Here is a 22,427-nt window from a genome sequence, read left to right on the forward strand (position 1 = left end):
ACTGGATTTTCAGGTTTCCTTCTGCACTGAATCCACTTTTCTGACTGAAGTCTCTGAGGATCAAAAGGCCTACACAAATGTAGGAGTAGTATTTTTAATAATCTTTTCAGATAATTGTGGATGTTCATCTTTCTTACAAAACTATACAAGTGGTAGTTTCTAAAAGGTTATTTTCAAAGTGGACCTGAAAGAATATCATTGACTATTTCTTATTCTGTTACATTAAAATCCATAAGCAACTAAAGATCCCACATGCCACAGTGAAGCCCTAGTGCAGCAAAATAAATAATAAGTAGCTAAAATAAATATTAATAAAATAAAATGAGTACAACAAAAATAAGATATATATTCCAGGGAAAATTGAAATATCCACTTTAGAAAAGCAAAGTCGATATGTGTACGTGTGTAACAGATTGATTTTGCTGTATACCTGAAACTAACACAACACTGTAAATTAACTAAATTCTAATAAAAATTATAAAATAAAAAACAAAAAATAGAAAATGAAAAAGTAGTTTTAGAAACTATATAATCCAATCTTCTTCTTTTCTATTTACTTTCTCACAATGTATTTATTGATTTATTTTTGGCTCCAGTGGGTCTTCCTTGCTACATCTGAGCTTTCTCTAGTTGCAGTGACCAGGGGCTGCTCTCTAGCTGCAGTGCTTGGGCTTCTCCCTGCGGTGGCTTCTCTTGTGTGGAGTACTGGCTCTAGGGCGTGTGGGCTCAGTAGTTGTGGTGCACGGGTTTAATTGCCCCTTGGCATGTGGAATCTTTCCTGACCAAGGATCGAACCCCTGCACTGGCAGGTGGATTCTTAACCACTGGACTACCAGAGAAACCTTTAACAATTTCATTGAGGTATAATTGCTATACAAAAAATTGCACATATTTAATATATATAATTTGATGAGTTTGTACATGTGCAAACACCTATGAAAATATCACCAGAATCAAGGTAATAAAGATATCTGTCACCTCCACACAAAAAAAGAAAGAACAAAAAGAAATTGTAGTCTACTAAATGCTCAGTCGTGACTAGCTTTTCCATCATTATAATAATACAAATATTGGACATTGAGCTAATCAAAATTACAAAAATGATAGATTTATAATTATAAATTGGGAAGATGGGATATGTGAAAGAAAAACCAATTAACTACAAATGGTACATAAAACTGAAAACCAGAAAGGAGTGTTATAGGTATGCTTTTAAGAGACATAGAAGAAATAGAGAATCAGCTGAAGGAGCTAAAACAATTGGTCTCTGATATTCAAGAGATGGGGGACATCCATCTTGATTTCAAGTCTTGTAGAAGTATTTTATTTCTTAAAATTTTGTGCATAGATCCACTAACTAAAAATAAAAAGACAAGCCAGTAGGTGAGAGAGTGGACTTTGGACTCAGGAATTGTTCCGTAAGAAGAGTCCTAGACATGGAGCAGTAGTTGGAAGGAAACTGGACATAGAATGGTGGATGTTTATGGCAGGATTTTGTTTGGATTTATTTATTTATGTTTAATTAATTTTAATGAGAGGAATTGTAGCATGTTTGTGTGCAGGACTGAGGGAGCCAGTAGAGAGTGGGAAACTGATGACACGGGGAAGGATGGAATCAGGTCCTGTGCCCACGCTGAGGGGCGGCCTTAGATGTGCGGGGTGGGGCGTCCATCATCACTGTGGAAGGTAAAGGTACAGGTGCTAGTGTGGGAATGCGGGGGGAGGAGGATGGACTGAGTATTATTTTCTGAGTGGAAAGCTCAGCATTAAGAACAGGGAGTAGGGAGGCAGCCGAGGGTTTGAGGAGGGAGAGAGGGATGAGAACTAGCCTTCTCAGGAGGTGTGAGAGTGAGCTGACGGGAAATGGCATCAGGGGAGTGCAGGCTGGAGGCCACTGAGGTCTGGGCTCATCAGCTTAGAAAATGTTTCAGCAGGAAGATGTGCAATAAACTAAAAGAAAATGCAACCAAATTTCACTGGGTGTAAGGATTACAGGGTTTTTTTACTTTGTCATTTATCACTCTCAACACTTTATTAGTTGTTTCACAGTGAATATACATTAGATCATGTATCATACATTGCACGTATACCGTACATTGCACATATATCATGTGTGTGTGTGGGTGTGTGTATGTGCGTTCAGTCACCTCAGTCGTGTTCAATGCTTTACGACCTTATGGACCGTAGCCTGTCAGGCTCCTCTGTCCATGGGATTCTTCAGGCAAGAATACTGGAGTGGTTGTCATGCCCTCCTCCAGGGGATCTTCCCAACCCAGGGACAGATCCTACATCTCTTACATCTCCTGCACTGGCAGGCAGATTCTTTGCCATTAGCACCACCTGGGAAGCTGAGAGAAATGCAAAAATACTCAAGAATATACAAAATAAATAATTCATATTCTCCCCTGCATGCTCCAGTCACTCAAGTCCTCTACTCAGATATCAAGACAGTTAGCAATTTCTAATTTTTCTCACTAGAAAAATATAACTATGCATCAATATATATTGCTATTGTCAGTAATAGACCTCAGGCCACTGACTGGAGAAATTATTGACAAATTTACATATCTAGTAAAGGACTTAGAATATGCATAGAACACTTAAACTCAACAATATGAAAACAAATAACTCAATTAAAATTGAGGAAAAAATAAAAATGAGGAAAAGTCTGAATAGACATCTCATCAAAGATGGTATCTCAATGAAAATATATAGGGAAAGATGCTCACTGTCACATGTTATTAGGACATGCAAAGAAAACCAGCAATGATACATCCTCACACCCCTATTAGAGTAGCTATAATCCAAGAACCTGTGATGCCGAGTATTGATCAGGACGTGGAGCAGCAGAAACCCACGCTCACTGGGGCAGGAATAGGAAGCAGCGCAGCCGCTAGAAATTAGTCAGCAGTTTTTTATGAAGCTCATGGATGGAAGCTGTCCATCCAGGCTACTAATCAATCTAGTATTTCTCTAACTCATTTGAAAACTTAGTTTTGCACATAACCCTGCACACCAATGTTTATAGCAGAAAGCCCTTTAAAAATTATGTATTTATTTATTGGCCGCACTGGATCTTCGCTGCTGCGCTCAGGCTTTCTCTAGTTGCAGAGAGCAGGAGCCACTCTTCACTGCAGTCCTCGGACTTATCGCAGTGACTTCTCTTGCCGTGGAACACAGGCTGTAGGTGCACGAGCTTCAGTAGGTGCATCACTTGGACTCAGTAGTTGTGGCGCATGGATGCCTGGGCTTTAGTTGCAAGTGAAATATTCCCAGACCAGGGATCAAACTCGTGTTCCCTGCCTTGGCAGGGGCATTCGTATCCACTATAGCACCAGGGAAGTACTAGCAGAGCACTCTTTAAGTGTGCACTGCACATTGTGACTTCCTTCTCCAGACTGCAGTGTGGAAAGTGGGGAAGTAAAAAAGAAAGGTCCCAAGGAGATAGCTAGGGAATGCTACCCTGGCCAGACGATGAGCTGAACTTAATAGTGATAATAGAGATGCCTCTGAAGGCATCTCCATCTCCCATTGCTGCTGTCCAGCCTGCAAGGCAGCCATTTCCCCAGGCTGTGCTGAACAGGAGAGAGCAGAGTGGTGGCGCTCCCATGAGGCCACAGGGCTGGCGACAAGAGACCTGAGCTCCCTTTTGACCTCCTTAGCAGGGACCTGCCCAGGATCTCCCTTCCAGTGGGTCAGGGCCCCATCCAGCATCAAGTTCAGAGTCCGAGTTGTTTTCCCAACATACACTCTGACACAGACATTTCTCTCCCCATTAAATGACCAAGGACTTTGGCTTCAGGGAGCAGCTGATCTCCAGGCTATAACAGCTGGTTTCCAGGTCCAGGAGGGACCCCACAAACATACTGGGTGCCCTCAATGTCCTGAAATCAGTCTTTGAACCCCAAGTTCCTGTCACTTGTTCCTGTTGCTTTTGTGATTGGAGGCTCTTCCTTCAGGAAATCAACTCGGGATTCTTCATCCTAGGATGAGATGAAAGAGAGGGAGGAAGAGGAGGAGATCCCCAAGGTAATGGCCTGTGGAGACGGGGAGGCTCCTGGAGAAGTGAAGAGAGGGAGGAAACAGTGACACCATGGGATGGAGGCCACGGGAGTGGAGGGCGAGGAACCAGAGAGGGGCGGTGGGGGGGGGCACTTAGTGGACTCGTGTGCAAGGAGGTGGGTAGAGGCACAGGGGCTTCTGGCCTGGGCACTAGTAAAAGCTTTATTTTCCACCAGGATGATAATTACATAGGTGTCAGCTCGATATTATTGCTTGGAAATTATACTTACAGTTTAGGTATTTTCCTGTCCTTACAGGTATGGTATAACGCAAATACACATGGAAGAGGGGGAAAGAGAAAAGCAAAGAGGGGAAGTGATTAAAGGAATTCCTCTCTTCCAGAACAAGACCTCCCCCAACTCCTTCACCAGCCCCACTTAGGCTGGGGTGCAGGGAGAACCATGGCAGGGAGAGGAAGGAGAGCAAGGTCCGTGCAGCCCTTGGGGAGTCCCCCTGGCCCTGACTCCGAGGTTGCCAGAGTCCCACTAAGACATCACAGCTACATCCAAGTCTGTCCTCATGTCACAGCGCTGGGCTACTTGGATACTATCTCTTTATTTTCTAAGACAGTGGGAATTACTGCGTCAAAAACAGTGGCCCCAGAGCAGCAGAAAAGGAGCTGCCCAGCTGATGGTCAGATAGGTCACTCTTGGAGCACAGAGAGGGGGACATGGGGTGGAGCCTGGAGTCTGTAGTGAGCCCCAGAGATGGGCCGTGAGTCTCAGCCCATGGGTCTGTCCAGTGTTTTCCCTGTTCTCAATTAGTCAGGAGAGGTAACCCAAGAGAAGGAGGACAGCCATCTCTAGAGTGATCATTTCCTTGTGCCCAGTTGCTCAGTTGTGTCCTACTCTTTGCCACACTTTGGACTGTAGCCCTCCAGGCTCTTCTGTCCATGGGATTTCCAAGGCAAGGATACTGGAGTGGGTTGCCATTTCCTCCTCCAGGGGATTTTTCCTGACCCAGAGATTGAACCCATATCTCCTGCATCTCCTGCATTGGCAGGTGGATTTTTCATCACTGAACCATCAGGGAAGCCCTGGATGATCACCTGTCACTTTTAAAATATTGTTTCTTGCCACAGGTTTGTGAATAAAGATACCTCAGGGTTGGGGGGGTGGTCAGTGGCTCTAAAGGAAAAAACCATCTGCCGCAGGAGGAGAATGGACAGCTGGTGTCCATCAGTCTGAGTTTCATCATCCTCTCCACCCCTCCACCCCCAGGGCAGCTGGGCCAGTCTGGGATCTCATTGCTATCTGGGACTTATGTTTCAATACTGAAGATGATGTAACCACCTCTGCTTCATGCCAACCTTTAGAATATCTCTTATAAATAGTACAAGAAAACAAATGATCACTTTGAGACATCAGTTTGGTTGTTAAAACCATGATCAAAACACAGGCAGGGAAGAAATCATCGAATTGTGCCGCAGAGACTGAGAACCACTGCTCTAGTGTTAGACCATATGAGATGAAAGGAGGGTGTCAGTCTAAGTGGGAAATTCCAGACCCTGACTAGGGAGGGCATGCGTGGTGACCAGCCCTTTGAAGAGAGAGGTGCTGGATAAGCCCATTGTCTGAGTGCCCAGAAGAGATGGGCCTACCAGGCTAGACTGAGAGGAGATAACAGCAGGAGGAACCCCCCAGTCAGCTCATCTGTGCAGGACACTGGAGTCACCCAGCTCCATGTTCTGAACATTCCAGAGGCTCCAAATGATTGTGCTGCTCATACCCAGCATAGACTCTGCTCTAACCCACCTCCGGCAAAGTGATCCCTGCAGGACTGTTGTAAATGACCCCTGGTTGTCCTTCCTATGGGGAACAAGTATCCTGTGGACACTGTAGCCTGAAGAACACTGTACAGTGTTTCCTCACTGTGCTGTGTCCACTGCAAAGCCTAAGCTGTTCACTGGGGTTGGCTTAACCAGCTCTGGGTTCTTTCATTCACTGTACATTTCTGCCACCCTGTGAACTTGAATGAAAAAGGTGAAATACTCACTCTCAAGTAGCTCTGAGGATTTGATCATGGAGGTAAGGACATAGGCAAGTAGTTAAGAGCTTGTAGGAGCTGGGGGTTGTCAGAGACCAAGGTTCATTGGAGCAAGAGATGGACAACACTGTACTTCAAAGGAGCAGCAGGAGCTCTGGGTTATGTCTTAGGGTTTGATTCATTGATTTTAGAAGAGTCTTCTTTTTTCACCGCAAGAGAGTAATTTTAAAAATATACAAAGAGGGACTTCCCTGGTGGTACAGTGGATAAGAATCTGCCTGCTAATGCGATAGGCACGGGTTCGATCTCTGGTCCAGGAAGATTTCACATGTGGCAGACCAACTAAGCCCGTGATCCACAACTACTGAGCCCTCGCTCTAAAGCCTGCCCTCCAAAACCAGAGAAGCCACTACAAGAAGCCCCCGCTCAACTAGAGAAAGCCCGTGCACAGCAATGAACACTCAGGACAGCCATAAGTAAATAAATAAAAAAAAAAAGAGAGAGGGATTGCTATTCTTTCAGGAGAAAACTTAAATGCATCTTATTCTCTGTGTTACAACAGAAAGAGTAATGGGACTATAGATTACATCTGAAAGAATTTGAGAATCCCAAATTTTTGAGAAGAGCTCTGAGTGTTTGGGGACGACATTTTGAGAAAGATGGTTTTAGAGCAGTGCTTCTGAAATGTTAAGATGTAAGCAATTGCCTCAAGGGCTTGTTAAAACATAGATCCTGATTTTCTAAACTGTGCAGTAGTCCTGAGAACTTTGGAAATGATCTGTCTAGCCTCCCAAGAAAGTCTAAGAATCCAATATCCTTCACTTGAAGTGTCCAAGTTTGGAAACTCTGTGATTTTCCTTCCTGACACTTAATCGCCCTTATGTGTTATGCTGCCTTTTTCCTTATTTACTAATTCACAGACCCAGGAACATTCATACTTCTAATAGGAGGGCTGGTAGAGCTAGATGTCAGGACAGAGCTCCACAGGGGGAAGGTGTGGAGCTGAGATAAATTGACAGGGCAGGAACCTTCCCTGGGGGCACCTACCTGACGGGAGGAAGGAGAATGGATTCTACTCCACAGACAGTGAGAGAGAGTTAGGACTGTGTTTGGTTGTGGCGCTTTTGCTTTTAGGCCCAGATAGCTGAGAAAACTTTGGGTTCTGGCTACTCAGAGTGTGGTCCGGGGAGCAGCAGCAAGAGCTCCCTGTGGGAGTTTCGTAGCTATGCAGGGTCTCGGGACCAGCGCACAATTTAGAGAATCAGGATCCGAATTGTAACAAGCCCTTGAGATAATTGCTTCCATCTTAACATTCCAGAAGCACTGCTCTACAGAGCCATCCCTAAACACTCAGAACTCTTCTCAAAAAAGAAAATTCTCAAGCTCTGCCCGACTTGCAGCAGTACTGCGTTGGGTTCTCTGTGGGTAGACCCAGGAATCTGCATTTTCAATAAGCACCCTAGGTTCTTGTGCACATTGATGTCTGAAGACCACTGGAGGCAATTACATGGAGGCAATCTGGGCGGGGTGGGAGATGTGGGCTGGAAATGGTATGATGACATGTAGCAACCGCAACATGTAGCATCCTGCTGTGTTGGGAGCAGTGGGGGTGGGATGGGGAATCCTGCAGATACAGTGAAGGAAACAGAGCTTTGTCTGTCCTCCAGAATCCCAGGGGTGTGGTGGCAGGGTGGCTGCCACATCTGCCCCCTCACTGCTGACCAATAAATCATGGAAACACTTGACCATCGTGATTAGAATCTCATCTCTCGTCAGGGTCTCATAAAAGGCCGTGTCTGTCTCAGGGATACAGCAGTACCCCTGGTTCCTCGAGGCCAAAGAATGGGGCTAATTTCCCTGTAAAAGAACCTGAAGAGTAAAAATGGTACCCTCTTTATGTGCAGTAGTGAAGGTCACCTGCCCCTTCCTGATATTGAAAGTCACCTCTGTCATTGGGGAATTTTCATCAGAGTTGGTTTGGTTTTGGGGGTGTGAGAGTTCACTCAGTGCTGTCCCCTGGTGACCCTACAGCCCAGATCCCCTCCTTCTGGCAGTGGGAGATCCTTCCCTTTCTTCCATTTGACTCTAGAGCCACCCCCAGGATGCAGTCTACCTAGTGTGAAGATGCCACCCTCCAGGGGTGGTCCCAGAGGAGAAGCCGTCCTGAACCAGCACATAGGGGTCGGTGGTAAATCCTTTAGGAGGAGCAGATGGTCCTAGTACAGAGCCCCTCATAGCCACATATTCCCCATTCTAGGACACAGTAGTTTTAAGTGAGCAATGTCCTGGTTCAGAACCACTTGCACAGCTAGAGAAAGCGTCCGAGGGTCAGAGCTCCACTGGGTTGGAATAGGAGACCCAGATCCTACCCCTCACTAGACTCAGAGCCTATCCCTTCAGCCATCTGTTCCTCAGTTTCCTCCTGCACAGGATGGGAGAAGTCATTATTATTAATGATATTATGAAAAGGACTTAAATGTCCATGTCATCCTACGGTTTACAAAACACACATTTAAGGCTCTTGACAACTTAAATGTGATGTGGCAAAGAGAGAAAGTGTTACTTCTCTTTTAAGGGCAGGAGTGTGTGTCTCAGGAAGATGAGGTGTTTGTGTCCAGTCACTTGGCACCTGAGACAGAAGAGCAGCTCCAATGTGATCACTGGAGGATGACCTATTTTTCCTATTTCCTGCATTCTCCTCACAAGAAAAGGGAACTTTCCAGATATCTTTATGCTTTAATTTTCTTTATTCACGTTCAGTGATTGCTGCTGTAGAAGCCATTTCTAAGTGAGGAGGTTGCCCTAGCCTGTAGTTCACGAAGACCCTACTATGCTTTGGCCTCTCTCTGGATTGATGGCCATGGCCCCTCAGAGAAATAGAAAATCATCATTTGCTTTCAAAAGTTTAAGTCTCAATTATTATTTCCTCCAGCAGAGAATCTCAAACTTTCTTCACTCTGCTATTTTAAGCACAATTGCTCCCCCAACACAGACTGTTGAGACTTTTTCATATTTCATTCACAAATACACGTTGAACTTGTACAGAAGTAAATAGGGCTGTTTGCATGGACTGTGACTCCTCAATAGGGCCCTTAGCTTTGTGCACATAGGCCTTACCCTGGGTCACTTTTTCTAGCATATCTGCTCGTGTTCCCAAGGTGAACTGTCCTGAAACTCATGCCAATTGTTGTAAGAGCAGATTTTATGACTTACAACATGCAGAACTCCTGAAGACTGGGGTATCCTTTTGATATCTAATTTTGATTCCTCATGTCCCCTCTAAATTAATAACCTTTTGTGAGGAAGATTGAACTGGGACAATATGAAATAAAACCTGCTACTAGACTGCCACCTCTTAGTGTTATTCTCACCCATCACTTAAAACTCTATGATCAAATATCTTACACTCAACCGCGACCAGGAATAGACTCTTCTCAGACAAACCTGTGTCTTCTGGTGGCCTGACTCTGGCTCCATTGGGTCTCACCTTTTTCTGTGAGGAAATGAAACAGAAAGAAGAGAGTCTTCCACTTTTTTCCTGGGACCCTCAGGCTTTGTCCTTCCTTGAGGAGCAGTGAAAAGTGCAGTGGACTGGGGGTCAGCAGTCCTGGGTTTCCATCCACATTCTGCCACAGACCAACCTTCATGGCCGCTAAGAATCTATTTACCTCATCTGTACACGTGAGTTTAGAATGATTTTTAAGCACAAGCTCTAGACCCTAACATTTCCTGGCAGTCATGACTTTCTGTAGCTCCACCCTCCTTATTTGGTGTGATTTTCTCAAGACTGAACAGACCAGGAAGCTGTCAGGTGTGTCAGGCACACACGCTTCAGTGGGGCCATCACCAGTCCCAGCATGCAACGTGTGCCTGCTGTAACATGAGCACTGCCCAAGGTCGGCCCCCGAGGAGGAGAGAGCTGATCAGCAGTGTTTGAAGTCAGGCCTGGCCTCTCTGCCATTCCACTGCTCACACTCATGCCAGAAGCTCAAGTTGGGGTGAGAGTGTGTGACTCACGTTCCCTCCTTAGTCAGCCTCATGGGCCCCGCTGTCTTACAAATATCCTTCTATTATTTATTTATGGTTGTGCTGGGTCTTCTTTGCTGGGCACAGGCTTTCTCTAGTTTGGGTGAGTGGGGGCTACTGTTAATATGGTGCATGGGTTTCTTATTACAGTGCCTTCTCTTGTTGCAGAGCACAGGTTCTAGGCATGCAGACTTCAGTAGTTGCGGTGTGTGGGCTAAGTAGCTGTGGCCCACAGGCTTAGTTTTTCTGAGGCATGTGGAATCTTCCTAGAGCAGGGATTGAACCCATGTCCCTGTATTGACACTTGGATTCTTAACCATTGACCTACCAGGAAGTCTGCAAACATCCTTCTATGAATCTCTCTCTTCCAGCTCCTCATTTTAGCCAAGATAATTGAAGCAGCACCCTGTCCATCCTCATTCCATAACCCTGAGAGTGAGTGGACACAGGCCCCGTCATCAGAAATGATACCCTGGGCTTCCCGGGCTGTGGTTATTAGGCTCAAGCTGGTCCGTGCTTAGTGCTCAGAGGGAGATGGCTCCCGGCCCCTGCCCTTCTATATAACTTCTATTGCTCCCAGGCCTTGGACGTGAAGGCCCTTCTGGGAGGGAGAGAACAGTGTTTGAACATAGGCTGCCTCCATGTGCTGCCCTGTAGTTCTCTCCAAGGCTTGGTGGTGACACTGCCTGCCCTGCATCTGATTGACCCACGTGTCCTCTGGATACTGGACCCTAGGGTTGGAGAAGCAGCATGTAGGGCACAGAGAGCACAGAGCCCCAATCAAAATAGAAACAAGACTGAGGCTAGGACTGTTGTCTGGTTAACAGTCTATATGAGCTGTGTGACCTCAATGCATGTGTTGTTCTTCCTGAGTATCAATTTCCTGTGCATAAAAACATGTTAGAGAATCTACCCTGGGTGCATTACTGTTAAGGGGATGTGAAATTATGAATGAAAAGACCTGCGCCACAACAGTTACAGAGTAATTTTTAAGTCACATACACTGGACACATGAGGGCGTCATTAATTTAGTACTGTCATGATGACCCCCAACTTCCTCATAGTCTCCTTGTAAGTTCTTTTCCTGGTTAGCCTTCTAGGTGGATCTTAGTCACATTTATTATACTTAGAAATGCACTGGACATGATTGTCTTATCCTTCTATTGGGTTGGATTCCCTCATCTTTTGGCTGGAAAATATCAGAGAAGAAATCATATACTGACTGAGTTTCAGCAATATGACAATTCTTCAGTTTTCTAATCTCACAGAAGTTTAAAAAAAATGATCTAGTTTTAAATAATGGAATCAAAATCAAAATTTAAATCAAAATCCACAGAAGTAAAGAGGACAGTTTTTCGCTCAACAGCTACAAGCTCTTTTCCGTTACTCTCTGCGAATGGCTCTCAGGGATCCTTAGAACCTCAGGAAAGCCCTTCTCTGCTGGGTCTGTGGAGAGTTAAGGAGAATGTCACAAAGTGGGGTTGAGGGGAAAGGGGCTAGAGAGCTTCCCTGCTCCTTTACTTAGAGTGGGAAGGAGAAGGTGCCTCATCGTTCTATATCAGGGGTAAATTCACTCTCTTTAGCTATAGTGGGCTTCACCTTGGTGTCCTGGATGTTTTTTCCTGGGGCTAAAACCATTCCCCGGGTTGCCTGGTATTGCTCCAACATGTGACATGGCCTGTGGAAGAGGAAATGGAGGCCTGATCACCATGGAGTAAGAGTTCAGCTACAAGAGGCAGAAGGGGCAGACATCTGGCCTGGAGCTGGCCCTGCCACTAGGTGACCCATTAAAGGCAACTTCCTGCTCAGTTGGCTCATAAGGTGGACTGGTTTTTGTCGTCCTTACTGGATCATTTTGAAAAATTGTAAAGTGCAATCCTGCCTCCAATTGTACTTTTTCTGACCCTAAATTATGATGCTGTGAAAGTGCTACACTCAATATGCCAGCAAATTTGGAAAACAGCAGTGGCCACAGGACTGGAAAAGGTCAGTTTTTATTCTAATCCCAAAGAAAGGCAATACCAAAGGATGTTCAAACTACTGCACAATTGCATTCATCTCACACGTTAGTGAAGTAATGCTCAAAATTCTCCAAGCTAGGTTTCAATGATACATGAACTGAGAACTTCCAGATGTTCAAGTTAGATTTTAAAAAGGCAGAGGAACCAGAGATCAAATTGCCAATATCTGTTGGGTCATAGAAAAATCAAGAGAATTCCAGAAAAACATCTTCTGTATCATTGACTACACCAAAGCCTTTGACTGTGTGGATAACAACAAACTGGAAAATTCTGAAAGAGATGAGAGTACCAGACCACCTCACCTGTCTCCTGAGAAACCTGTATGCAGGTGAAGAAGCAACAATTAGAGCCAGACATGGAACAATGGACTGGTTTCAAATTAGGAAAGGAGTACATCAAGGCTGTACATTATCACCCTGCTTATTTAACTTATATGCAGAGTACATCATGCGAAATGCCGGGCTGGATGTAGCACAAGCTGGAATCAAGACTGTGAGGAGAAATATCAATAACCTCAGATATGCAGTTGACACTAACCTTATGGCAGAAAGTGAAGAGGAAGTAAAGAGCCTCTTGATGAAGGTGAAAGAGGAGAGTGAAAAAGTTGACTTAAAACTCAACATTCAGAAAACTAAGATCATGGCATCTAGTCCCATCACTTGATGGCAAATAGATGGGGAGACAATGGAAACAGTGACAGAATTTATTTTCTTGGGCTCCAAAATTACTGCAGATGGTGACTGCAGCCATGAAATTAGAAAGTACTTGCTCCTTGGAAGAAAAGCAATGACCAACTTAGACAGCATATTAAAAAGCCGAGACATTACTTTGCTGACAAAGGTCTGTATAGTCAAAACTGTGATTTTTCCAGTAGTCATGTATGGATGTGAGAATTGGGCCATAAAGAAAGCTGAGGGCCAAAGGACTGATGCTTTTGAACTGTGATGTTGGAGAAGATTCTTGAGAGTCCCTTGGACTTCAAGGAGATCAAACCAGTCAATCTTAAAGGAAATCAACCCTGAATATTCATTGGAAGGACTGATGCTGAAGCTGAATCTCCAATACTTTGGCCACCTGATGCATAGAGTCAACTTATTGGAAAAGACCTTGATGCTGGGCAAGATTGAAGGCAGGAGGAGAAGGGGTCGACAGAGGATGAGATGGTTGAATGGCATCACCAACTCAATGGACGTGAGTTTGAGCAAGCTCTGGGAGCTGGTGATGGTCAGGGAAGCCTGACATGCTGCAGTCCATGGGGTTGCAAAGAGTCAGACACGATTGAGTACATGAACAACAACCCATGCTAGTAAGGTCATGCTTAAAATCCTGCATGCTGGGCCTCAGAATAATGTGAATCAAGAACTTCAGATGTCCAAGCTGGGTTTAGAAAAGGCAGAGGAGCTAGAGATAAAATTGCCAACATTTGCTGGATCATAGAGAAAGCAAGGGAATTTCAGAAAGAAATCTACCTTTATTTCATTGACTACACTAAAGCCTTTGACTGTGTGGGTCATGACATGCTGTTGAAAGCTCTGTTGTCACCGTGTTGTACTCTTTTCTCAATCCTGAACCACTCTGTTGTTATACAAGGGTTCTAACTGTTGTTTCTTGACCCACATACAGGTTTTTCAGGAGATAGATAAGGTGGTCTTGTACTCCCATCTCTTTAAAAGCTTTCCACAGAAAGATTTTCTCTTCTTGGGCTCTAAAATCACTGCATATGGTGACTGCAGCCATAGAATCAGAAGATGATTACTTCTTGGCAGGAAAGCTATGACCAACCTAGCCACTGTGTTGAAAAGCAGAGACATCACTCTGCCAACAAACGTCCCTATAGTCAAGGCTATGATATTCCTAGTGGTCACATACATTTGTGAGAGCCGAATCATAAAGAAGGCAGAAAGCCAAAGGATTGATGCCTTCAGACTGTGGTGCTGCAGAAGACTCCTGAGAGTCCCTTGGACAGCAAGGAGATCAAATCAGTCAGGAAATCAACCCTGAATACTCATTGGAAGGGCTGATGCTGAAGATGAAACACCAGTATTTTGGTCACCTTATGTGAACAGCCAACTCATTGGAAAAGTCCCTGATGTTGGGAAAGATTGAGGGCAGAAGGAAAAGAGAGTGTCAGAGGATGAGATGGCTGGATGGCATCACCAATGCATTGGACATGAACTTGGGCAAACTCCACTTGGGCAAACTCCAAGAGATGGTGAGGGACAAGGAGGCCTGGTGTGCTGCAGTCTATGGGATCACAAAGAGTCAGACATGACTGGGCGACTGAACAACGTAGCACTTGTTAGAACAACTTTATTGAAATATAATTCACCCACTGAGAAGAATCAATTTTAGCATATTCACAGAGAGACATGACCATCTCCACAACCAATTTTGGAAGGTTTTCATCACCCAGAAGCATTTTTAGAATGTTGTTATCCAGGTACCAACTTCCCAGGTGGCTCAGTGGTAAAGAATCTGCCTGCAATGCAGGAGAATCAGGAGACATGGGTTCACTCCCTGGGTTGGGAAATCCCCTGGAAAAGAAAATGGCAACTCACTCAAGTATTCTTGGAAAACTGCATGAACAGAGGAGTCTTGCAGGCTACAGTCTGAAGGGTCACAAAGAGTCAGACATGAATGAGAGACTGAGCATGTAAGCAAGCATTGAGGTACCAATTTATTCCTGGGAAGTCAGCCCCCATTTCCCTTCAACATTCCCCTCATCTCTAGACAAACACTAATCTACTTTTGGTCTAAATGGATTTGCATATAAATCTTATATAAAATCCAACAATTAATATGATCTTTTATTCTTGTTTTCTTTTGCAGAGCATAATGTATTCAAGGCTCACCCATGCTAGGCATCCATGTACTAGACATCTGTACTTCCTTCTTTTCATTTTCAAATAATTTTCCAATGCAGGTTTATACCGCTTTTATTTATTCATTCATGAAGGGATGGAGATTTGAGTTATTTCTGCTGTTTGGCATCATGATTAATGCTGCTGTGAGTGTCACATATAAACTTTAGTGTAGACAGATGTTTTACTGTTTCCCAGGTAAATATCTAGGAATGGAATTTATTTATGAGTCATAGAGTAACACTAGGTTCAAACTTGGAAGAACTTCCAGATTGTTTTCCAAAGTGGTAGCACCTTTTTATATTCCCACTAGCAGGTTCCATGGTTCCAAATTCTTCACATCCTTTCTAAGGATATGAATCTTGGTTTCTGGATTTTCACAGAGAGGATGTCTCTTATGCTCTCCAGGCGAATAAACTCTGGGTTACATTTCCTATTACAGCTCCTAAGCTTGAACAAACAAAAGGTAAGATTTTTCCAGATTTGGCTAATGCCCTAAGCATAAAAACAAATTTTCCCTCTGAAATATTGCCCACATTTATAGTTTGGCCTACACATTTATTCTCTTGATACTGTACTTTATGGAAGCTTTTTATACCTAATCTATTATTTTTATTTGTTTTCACTGAACAAGGAAGCCTTTAAACCAGGCCAACTATGCTACCGAAAATTGAATCTCTAGGCCTATTTTTTCAATCCTGCAATTTTTCTGGCACCAGGGTAGTCACCAGAATACAAGTCCGGCTTAATCAATGATACTTTATCTCTTCTGTGAGCCAGTGCTGGTTTGTGAAATGTTTGCTATCAGCTCACAATAAGAAACAAACAGACATTTAAAATGAGTGTAAGCAAGTAAACTTCTACTTTATTTTGACCCAGACTGGAATTGCCAAGAAAAAGATGAGCATTTTCATTGTATCACTGGATCTGCTAAGACTGATGGATTAAGACTCCATGGGCCAGAGATTATAGCTTGGTGTCTAAACTAGTATTTTTAAAAGATGTTTGTGTGGTTCACATGTAAAATAATCAATTTTATAGATACTTTCTCCAGCAAAATACATATACAGAGAAATTAACATGTAATAAAGGAAAAGTCACTCAGTTGTGTCTGACTCTTTGCAACCCCATGGACCCCATGGAAGTCCATGGACTTCTCCAGGCCAGAATACTGGGGTGGGTAGCTTTTTCTTTCTTCAGGGGATCTTCCCAACCCAGGGATCAAACATGTAGTAAGATGTCAGTATATATGTATGCATCCCATGAGGACTTATAGGTCTTCTTGTTTTAAGCCTGGAAAGAGACAACAGCAGGGAGAAGACATTTTGAGTAATCATTTCATCATTCAGAAGTGAACTCTGCTTATCTGAGAGTATAAACTAGAGTAGACAGAGTTGGACCTCATAACAGAACATCACAGAAGAAGCTGAAAGATGTCATTTATTAGTCACTTACTCATTCATCCAATCAGACTGGCTACAAGGTAGTAGATTAAGTTCTGATCTAGATCACTGCTCCACAAATTAAAATTCGTCTTTCTTTCTCCTCTTTCACCCTTCTTCTCCAACCCCAGATTCTGTATCCTCTCCTAAGTTAGGGCTTCCCTCATTGTTCAGTCGGTAATCTACCTACAATGCAGGAGACCCAGGTTCGATTCCTGGGTCAGGAACATTCCCTGGAGAAGGAAATGGCAACCCACTCCAGTATTCTTGCCTGGAGAATCCCATGGACCGAAGAGCCTGGGAGGCTATTGTCAGTGGGGTCACAAGAGTCAGACATGACTTAGTGCACTAAACCACCACCACATTTGACAATCTTGGTAGTAGACAGAGCCCACCTTCCTCCATAAGACAGAAAACCTTACTTCCAAACATTCCTGCAGGTTGAAAGAGCCCGAGGCTCCACCAGGCAGGTGACCACATGCTGGACTCTGACTCAGGACACGGTGACACAGAGGCTGAACTGGGCTGAGTGCTTTGGCACACATGGCGGAGGTGGCAGTGTGTTGTCCAGGTGTCAGGAGCAGCAGAGACAACAGGTCTAGCCGCAGGGTCCATTGTTCGGCATCAGGGCTGACAGTGCTGTGAACAGTGGTGTCTGTGCCCGCCTGCAGGGCAGGCGTTCTTATGTGGGACCTGACCCGGGTGGAATCGTTGATTCTGTTCCCGGCTGTGTAGCCTCAGGGCTGTTCTGAGGCTTTCTCTGAAATAAAACAAAACCACAAGTCTGTCTCTCTCTGTTCCATTTAGAACAAGTTGAAATCCTTTTCCCCCCCACACAGAACTAAGTAAGAATACCATGTAGGGAAAATCTCAGACATCAAGGATTCAAAGACTTTTCCTTCTGCTTTATTATGATTGACATACAATACTGAATCAGTTTATGGAGTACAGTTGTTGATTTGATACACTTCTGTACTGCAAAATAATTACCACCATAGATTTATCTGACAATTGCACCATGTCACATAATTACCTCTTCTGTGTGTGTGGAGAAGATTTAGAAGTCAGCAACTCAGAGACTTTATGCTGAGCTGATAATCACTCCACCTAGTGATAGCACATGGCAGAAACAACATGTAATGCCCACCAAATGTTTTGTCTCTTTCCTCTCAGGAAAAACATTTAACTGTGTGTTTAAGACTCCTCCCCACCTTGATCATTCTCTGATCACTAACGTCAGTGGATCCCAGTCTGCGTGAACCTCAGCACTGCTTGTAGAGATTGTTACACAATACTCAGGACTCTTCCCAGACCCACATCTCAGAATGTTGGGCACGGAATCCAGAAATTCCTTATGAATGAGCCCTACTGATAAGGCTGGTGCACAGCCATGTGGCATCCTGGACACCCTACTACATGTGAGATCTTAAGATCAGTACCAACCATGTTATATGTCTGTTCCAGATAGTCTGTCTCTAAGAGGAGTGCAGGTGAGTCCTGCGCATATGGAGGATCAGGACCCCATTCCATGTGCCGTCTAGACGTGGTGTCAGAACTGTGCTGTCTGCTCAGGTGTGTGGTCTCATCAGTTCCCATAGCGCTGGGGGTCCAAGGTTCAGTCCTTGTCCTTCCCCTTCTGTAGCCAATTCTCTCCTCATCTGTGACATCTTCTCAAGGCTCTAAACATCATTTATATAGTGTTACCTATTTTATCAACAATCTCAGATATGCAGATGATACCATTCTAATGGCAGAAGTGAAGAGGAACTAAAGAGCCTCATGATGAGGGTGAAGGAGCTGGCTGAAAACTAAATATTGAAAAAACTAAGATCATGGCATCTGGCACCATTACTTCATGGCAAATAAAAGGGGAAAACGAGGAAATAGAGACATATTTCCTCTTCTTGGGCTCCAAAATCACTGCAGATGGTGAGTGCAGCCATGAACTCAGAAGATGATTGCTTCTGGGAAGGAAAGCAATGACAAACGTAGACAGTGTGTTGAAAAGTAGAGACATGACTCTGCCAACAAAGGTCCCTAGAGTCAAGGCTATGGTCTTCCCAGTGGTCATGTATGGTTGTCAGAGCTGGACCATAAAAGAAGGCAGAACACCAAAGAATCGATGCCTTCAAACTGTGGTGATGGAGAAGACATCCGAGAGTCCCTCGGACAGCAAGAGGATCAAATTGATCAGTCTTAAATGTAAACAACCCTGAATATTCATTGGAAGGACTGATGCTGAAGCTTAAGCTCCAGTATTTCGGTCATCTGATGTGAACAGCTGACTCATTGGAAAACTCCCTGATGCTGGAACAGATTGAGGGCAGAAGGTGAAGACAGTGTTATAGGATGACATGGCAAGATGGCATCACTGATGCAATCGACATGAACTTGGGTGGACTTTTGGAGATGGTGAGGGACAGGGAAGCCTGGAGTGATGCAGTCCATGAGATCACAAAAAGATGGACACGACCAGGTGACTGAACAACAACAACCTCTTCCATCTAATTTCTCCAGTCAAGTCATCTCATGTAAACCCAATTCAGTTGCCACTTTCCTAAACTGAATGTTGATGGTGATGCCTCCTCAAATATGCTCCTTTGAGACTCCCCTCATTTCCACAATAGGCGCCCCACTTGCCTAGTTGGAAATCTCAAATTTTGCAATCCTCTTTCATTCTTTCTCATAACTCAGATTGAATCCACTAGGAAATGCTGTAAAACGCATTTTCGGAATAGATTAAGAATCCACTCACTCATCTTCCCTGCTCACACCCCAGACAAGCAGCAGCATCCCCACCCTGGACCCTGCGTTGTTTCCCTCAGGCTCTTCTGCGCCTCCCTCACCCTTTACCTCCTGACTCTGCACAGCAGCCTGACCGATGCTTCTAGAGAGCAGTCACAGCAGGTCCTCCTCTGTTCAAATTATCCTGTAACTTCATATCCTACTGAGATAAAATCAACCCCTTTTAACATCCTGGAGGCCCACAGGATCTGGCCCATCTTTGGATCTCATCTCAGCTTCTTGCTCCTTCAGTCACACCTGCCTCCTGACTCTTCCTTCGAATACAGACACTCTCCTTCCCTTGTACATTTGGAGGCTCCACTGCCTGGAGAGACCCTCCCCCAAACATCCTTGTGGACATTCCTTCATGTCCTTCACATCTTTACTCAAAGGTCACTTTCGCAATGAGGCCCACTGTCCACCCTAGTAACACAGCCACCTGTAGTGTCCCCACACACTTATATGCTGGGTCACCGGCCTCAGAGCACTAACCAACCTCTAAGGGAAACACTTCCCTTCTTACTTCTTACTAGGCTCCTAGTACACACTCTGACCCTTCCTCCTAGAACACACTGCACATGGCTGACAAGGTTTGTCTGGTGTTCATTGAACTCTCCTAGATGCAAAAATAGTGTGTCATGTCTCTGGCACACAACAAATATCAGTTCAATGAATGGTCAATGTAAAGCACTTCACTATTCTAGATACAGTGTCTTTATTAATGTGATCTCAGGCCACATGCTGTCTTGCGGCAGCTACAACAGAACATCCATTTGCATTGACCTCAATGTTGCCTGCATTTTGCTCACAAAGGCTGATCTCCCTTCCTTCCCACACCAATCAGCCTGCGCACCACACACAAGGCTCTTTGTCTCTTCAGAAAGGAAGAGCCTTCACTTCTGGCTCCTGTAGTCAACCTTCTGTGATTTTATTAGATCTGTTTTCTAAATCCATGAGTTGAGATGGGAGCCAACAGTAGTAGCCTTAGAAGATGTAAGGGCAGAAAAGGGGGCAGACTGCAGAGAAGAGAGAAGTCCAGCAAGAATTAAGTCAAGATATGAAACTATTGAGTCCCTCCTCTTTGCAAGTTCCATCACGTGGTTCCTTTTAAAAGTTGGAGAAAAGTTGGAAAGAAGAATCCAGCAAAATCTCTAAAAGGAGTTTAAGAGCTGGATGACTCTGAAATTTCTCTCTTGACACCACTGAGAATCCTGTGTGCATGGACCCCTTAGACTTGTGGGGACAATGACAGGCAAAGTGACCCCTGCTACTGTCAGAGATGGGGTAACCCAGAGAAGAATGAGACCAGGACTCTACATATGAAAAAGAACAGTCATTACACCAACAACAAGAAAAATCAATAACTAAATAAGCAAAATATAAACATGTTAAAAAAAAAACCAAAACCGGAGCTAAGGATTGGAGCAAGGCCTGAGCCTAGGCTGACCTTTTAAGAAACGCACCCTGCCCATGGTGCTGGAGATACAACAAGGCCCAGGTGACTTCTGAGTCCATGATCACAGGTCCTTGGTGGGACAAGGGTTTAATGAAGGGACAAGGACAAAGGAATGGAGAAGAGGACCCAGTCCAGGAGTGACCATGGGCAGTGCATGGGTAGTCCAATGCATACCCACCATGTACTGATCACTGACTGGGCACAGGCCCTGTCCACACTCAGCCCCTCATAGAGTCTGCCTGTACCTCTTGCAGCTGACTCAGCATAGCAAATGTGGATGGATCTGGAAGGTTCTCAGTGTTTCCATTTATTTTCTCTTTCAAACTTTAGGAATCCTCACCTTTATTATCTGATCCCCCTTCATGCCACTAATTAGAAAAAAAAATTCATATATACAGATAAGGAAATAAGACACCATTACTCAGTGCATATGAAGCAAAGACAGGGATAGACATGGCCCAACCCCGTCTCTGCTGGAACAGGACAGTGGATCAGGGAGGAGAACACAGGTCAGGGTGGGGAGGGGGCACGGTGGGCAGGGGTGACCAGTCTCCCCAGCTCCTCACGTTATGCTAATAGGAGCACAGACACATTCAGATGCAGCTGCAGAAAGAGCAGTCTGGGGATCTGACATCACAAAGCAGGATCAAGCATCACTCAGTCCCCATGACAGAGTTATTTCCTAGGCAGGTTAATAAGAAGTCTAGGGGTCCCCAAGGAGAGAGGGGTCTGGAATTCTCAAGGAGGAGGAAAGGACAAACTTTTTTGTTTCTCTACATTCCTTCAGTTCAGTTCAGTCGCTCAGTCGTGTCTGACTCTGCGACCCCATGAACTGCAGCATGCCAGGCCTACCTGTCTGTCACCAACTCCTGAAGTCTACTCAAACTCACGTCCATCGAGTCGGTGATGCCATCCAGCCATCTCATCCTCTTTCGTCCCCTTCTCCTACTGCCCCCAATCCCTCCCAGCATCAGAGTCTTTTCCAATGAGTCAACTCTTTGCATGAGGTGGCCAAAGTATCGGAGTTTCAGCTTCAGCATCATTCCTTTGAAAGAACACCCAGGACTGATCGATTTTAGACTGGAAACAACCTTCTGGCTAATCCTGTTATCTTAAGGTGTAAATTATGGGAGTAGGTCTAGTGAGGTCTTTACAACCTCCAGACAGTCTTTTGATTCACTGTAATAACTAATTAGAGAGTATATAACTCCATGGCTAACACTAGCAAGGGGGTACTCTTTCTGCCCCCTTCTGATGCCTATGTCAGAAGCTTTCTCTATCTCCTTTATACTTTAATAAAACTTTATTACAGAAAAGCTCTGAGTGATCAAGCCTCGTCTCTGACCCTGGATTGAATTCTTCTCCTCCGGAGGCCAAGAATCCTGGTGACTTTGTGTCATTCAGCAACAACCTTTCACCCACAAGGCAGGTGTCTCACAATGTGAGAGAAAAGAATCAGGAACCAGTTCAGGTCAGTCATGTAAGGGCTGACGTTCTCCACAGCCCCCCACACGCTCACATGTCCCACTCAGAGACCCCTGCCACCCAGTGTGTCCCCTCTACCCCAGTCCCTCTCCCAATCTAAACTGCCCACGGTCTCATCTTTAGGAACCGTGAGAGGCACATTAGAGCCCTGGGCACTGTCACTGCCTGGGGGAGAACAAGACCAGGACGTGGTTAGAACCCACAGGAGAGAAACAAGAGAAGGCACTTTGAGGAGAGTGAGCCCCCCATGGCCTCCCGTCTGCACCCTCACAAGGGTCTCAGGAATCACCCCCTCCATACTTAC

The 22,427-nt window shown here is 44.8% G+C and overlaps 1 protein-coding gene and 1 long non-coding RNA gene across 2 annotated transcripts in view; both read right to left on the reverse strand.

Annotated features, from left to right (window-relative positions):
* Positions 1–16,137: 16,137 nt before the first annotated feature.
* LOC113882070 lies at positions 16,138–18,167 on the reverse strand. Its single transcript, XR_003508271.1, has 3 exons — positions 17,842–18,167; positions 16,821–17,158; positions 16,138–16,249 (listed from the first exon to the last, which is right to left on the reverse strand). It is a non-coding gene; the product is annotated as an uncharacterized LOC113882070 (long non-coding RNA).
* A 3,984-nt stretch (positions 18,168–22,151) lies between these two features.
* Positions 22,152–22,427, reverse strand: part of LOC113882058 (BOLA class I histocompatibility antigen, alpha chain BL3-6) — a 51,639-nt gene continuing 51,363 nt past the window's right edge. The window contains exon 7 of the mRNA XM_027525230.1: positions 22,152–22,288. Coding sequence (XP_027381031.1) covers positions 22,167–22,288 — 122 coding nt within the window. The 3' untranslated portion in view covers positions 22,152–22,166. The remainder of the gene's footprint in view (positions 22,289–22,427) is intronic.

Source organism: Bos indicus x Bos taurus, chromosome 23 (assembly GCF_003369695.1).
Source record: "Bos indicus x Bos taurus breed Angus x Brahman F1 hybrid chromosome 23, Bos_hybrid_MaternalHap_v2.0, whole genome shotgun sequence".
In the NCBI taxonomy this organism is placed as follows: domain Eukaryota; kingdom Metazoa; phylum Chordata; class Mammalia; order Artiodactyla; family Bovidae; genus Bos; species Bos indicus x Bos taurus.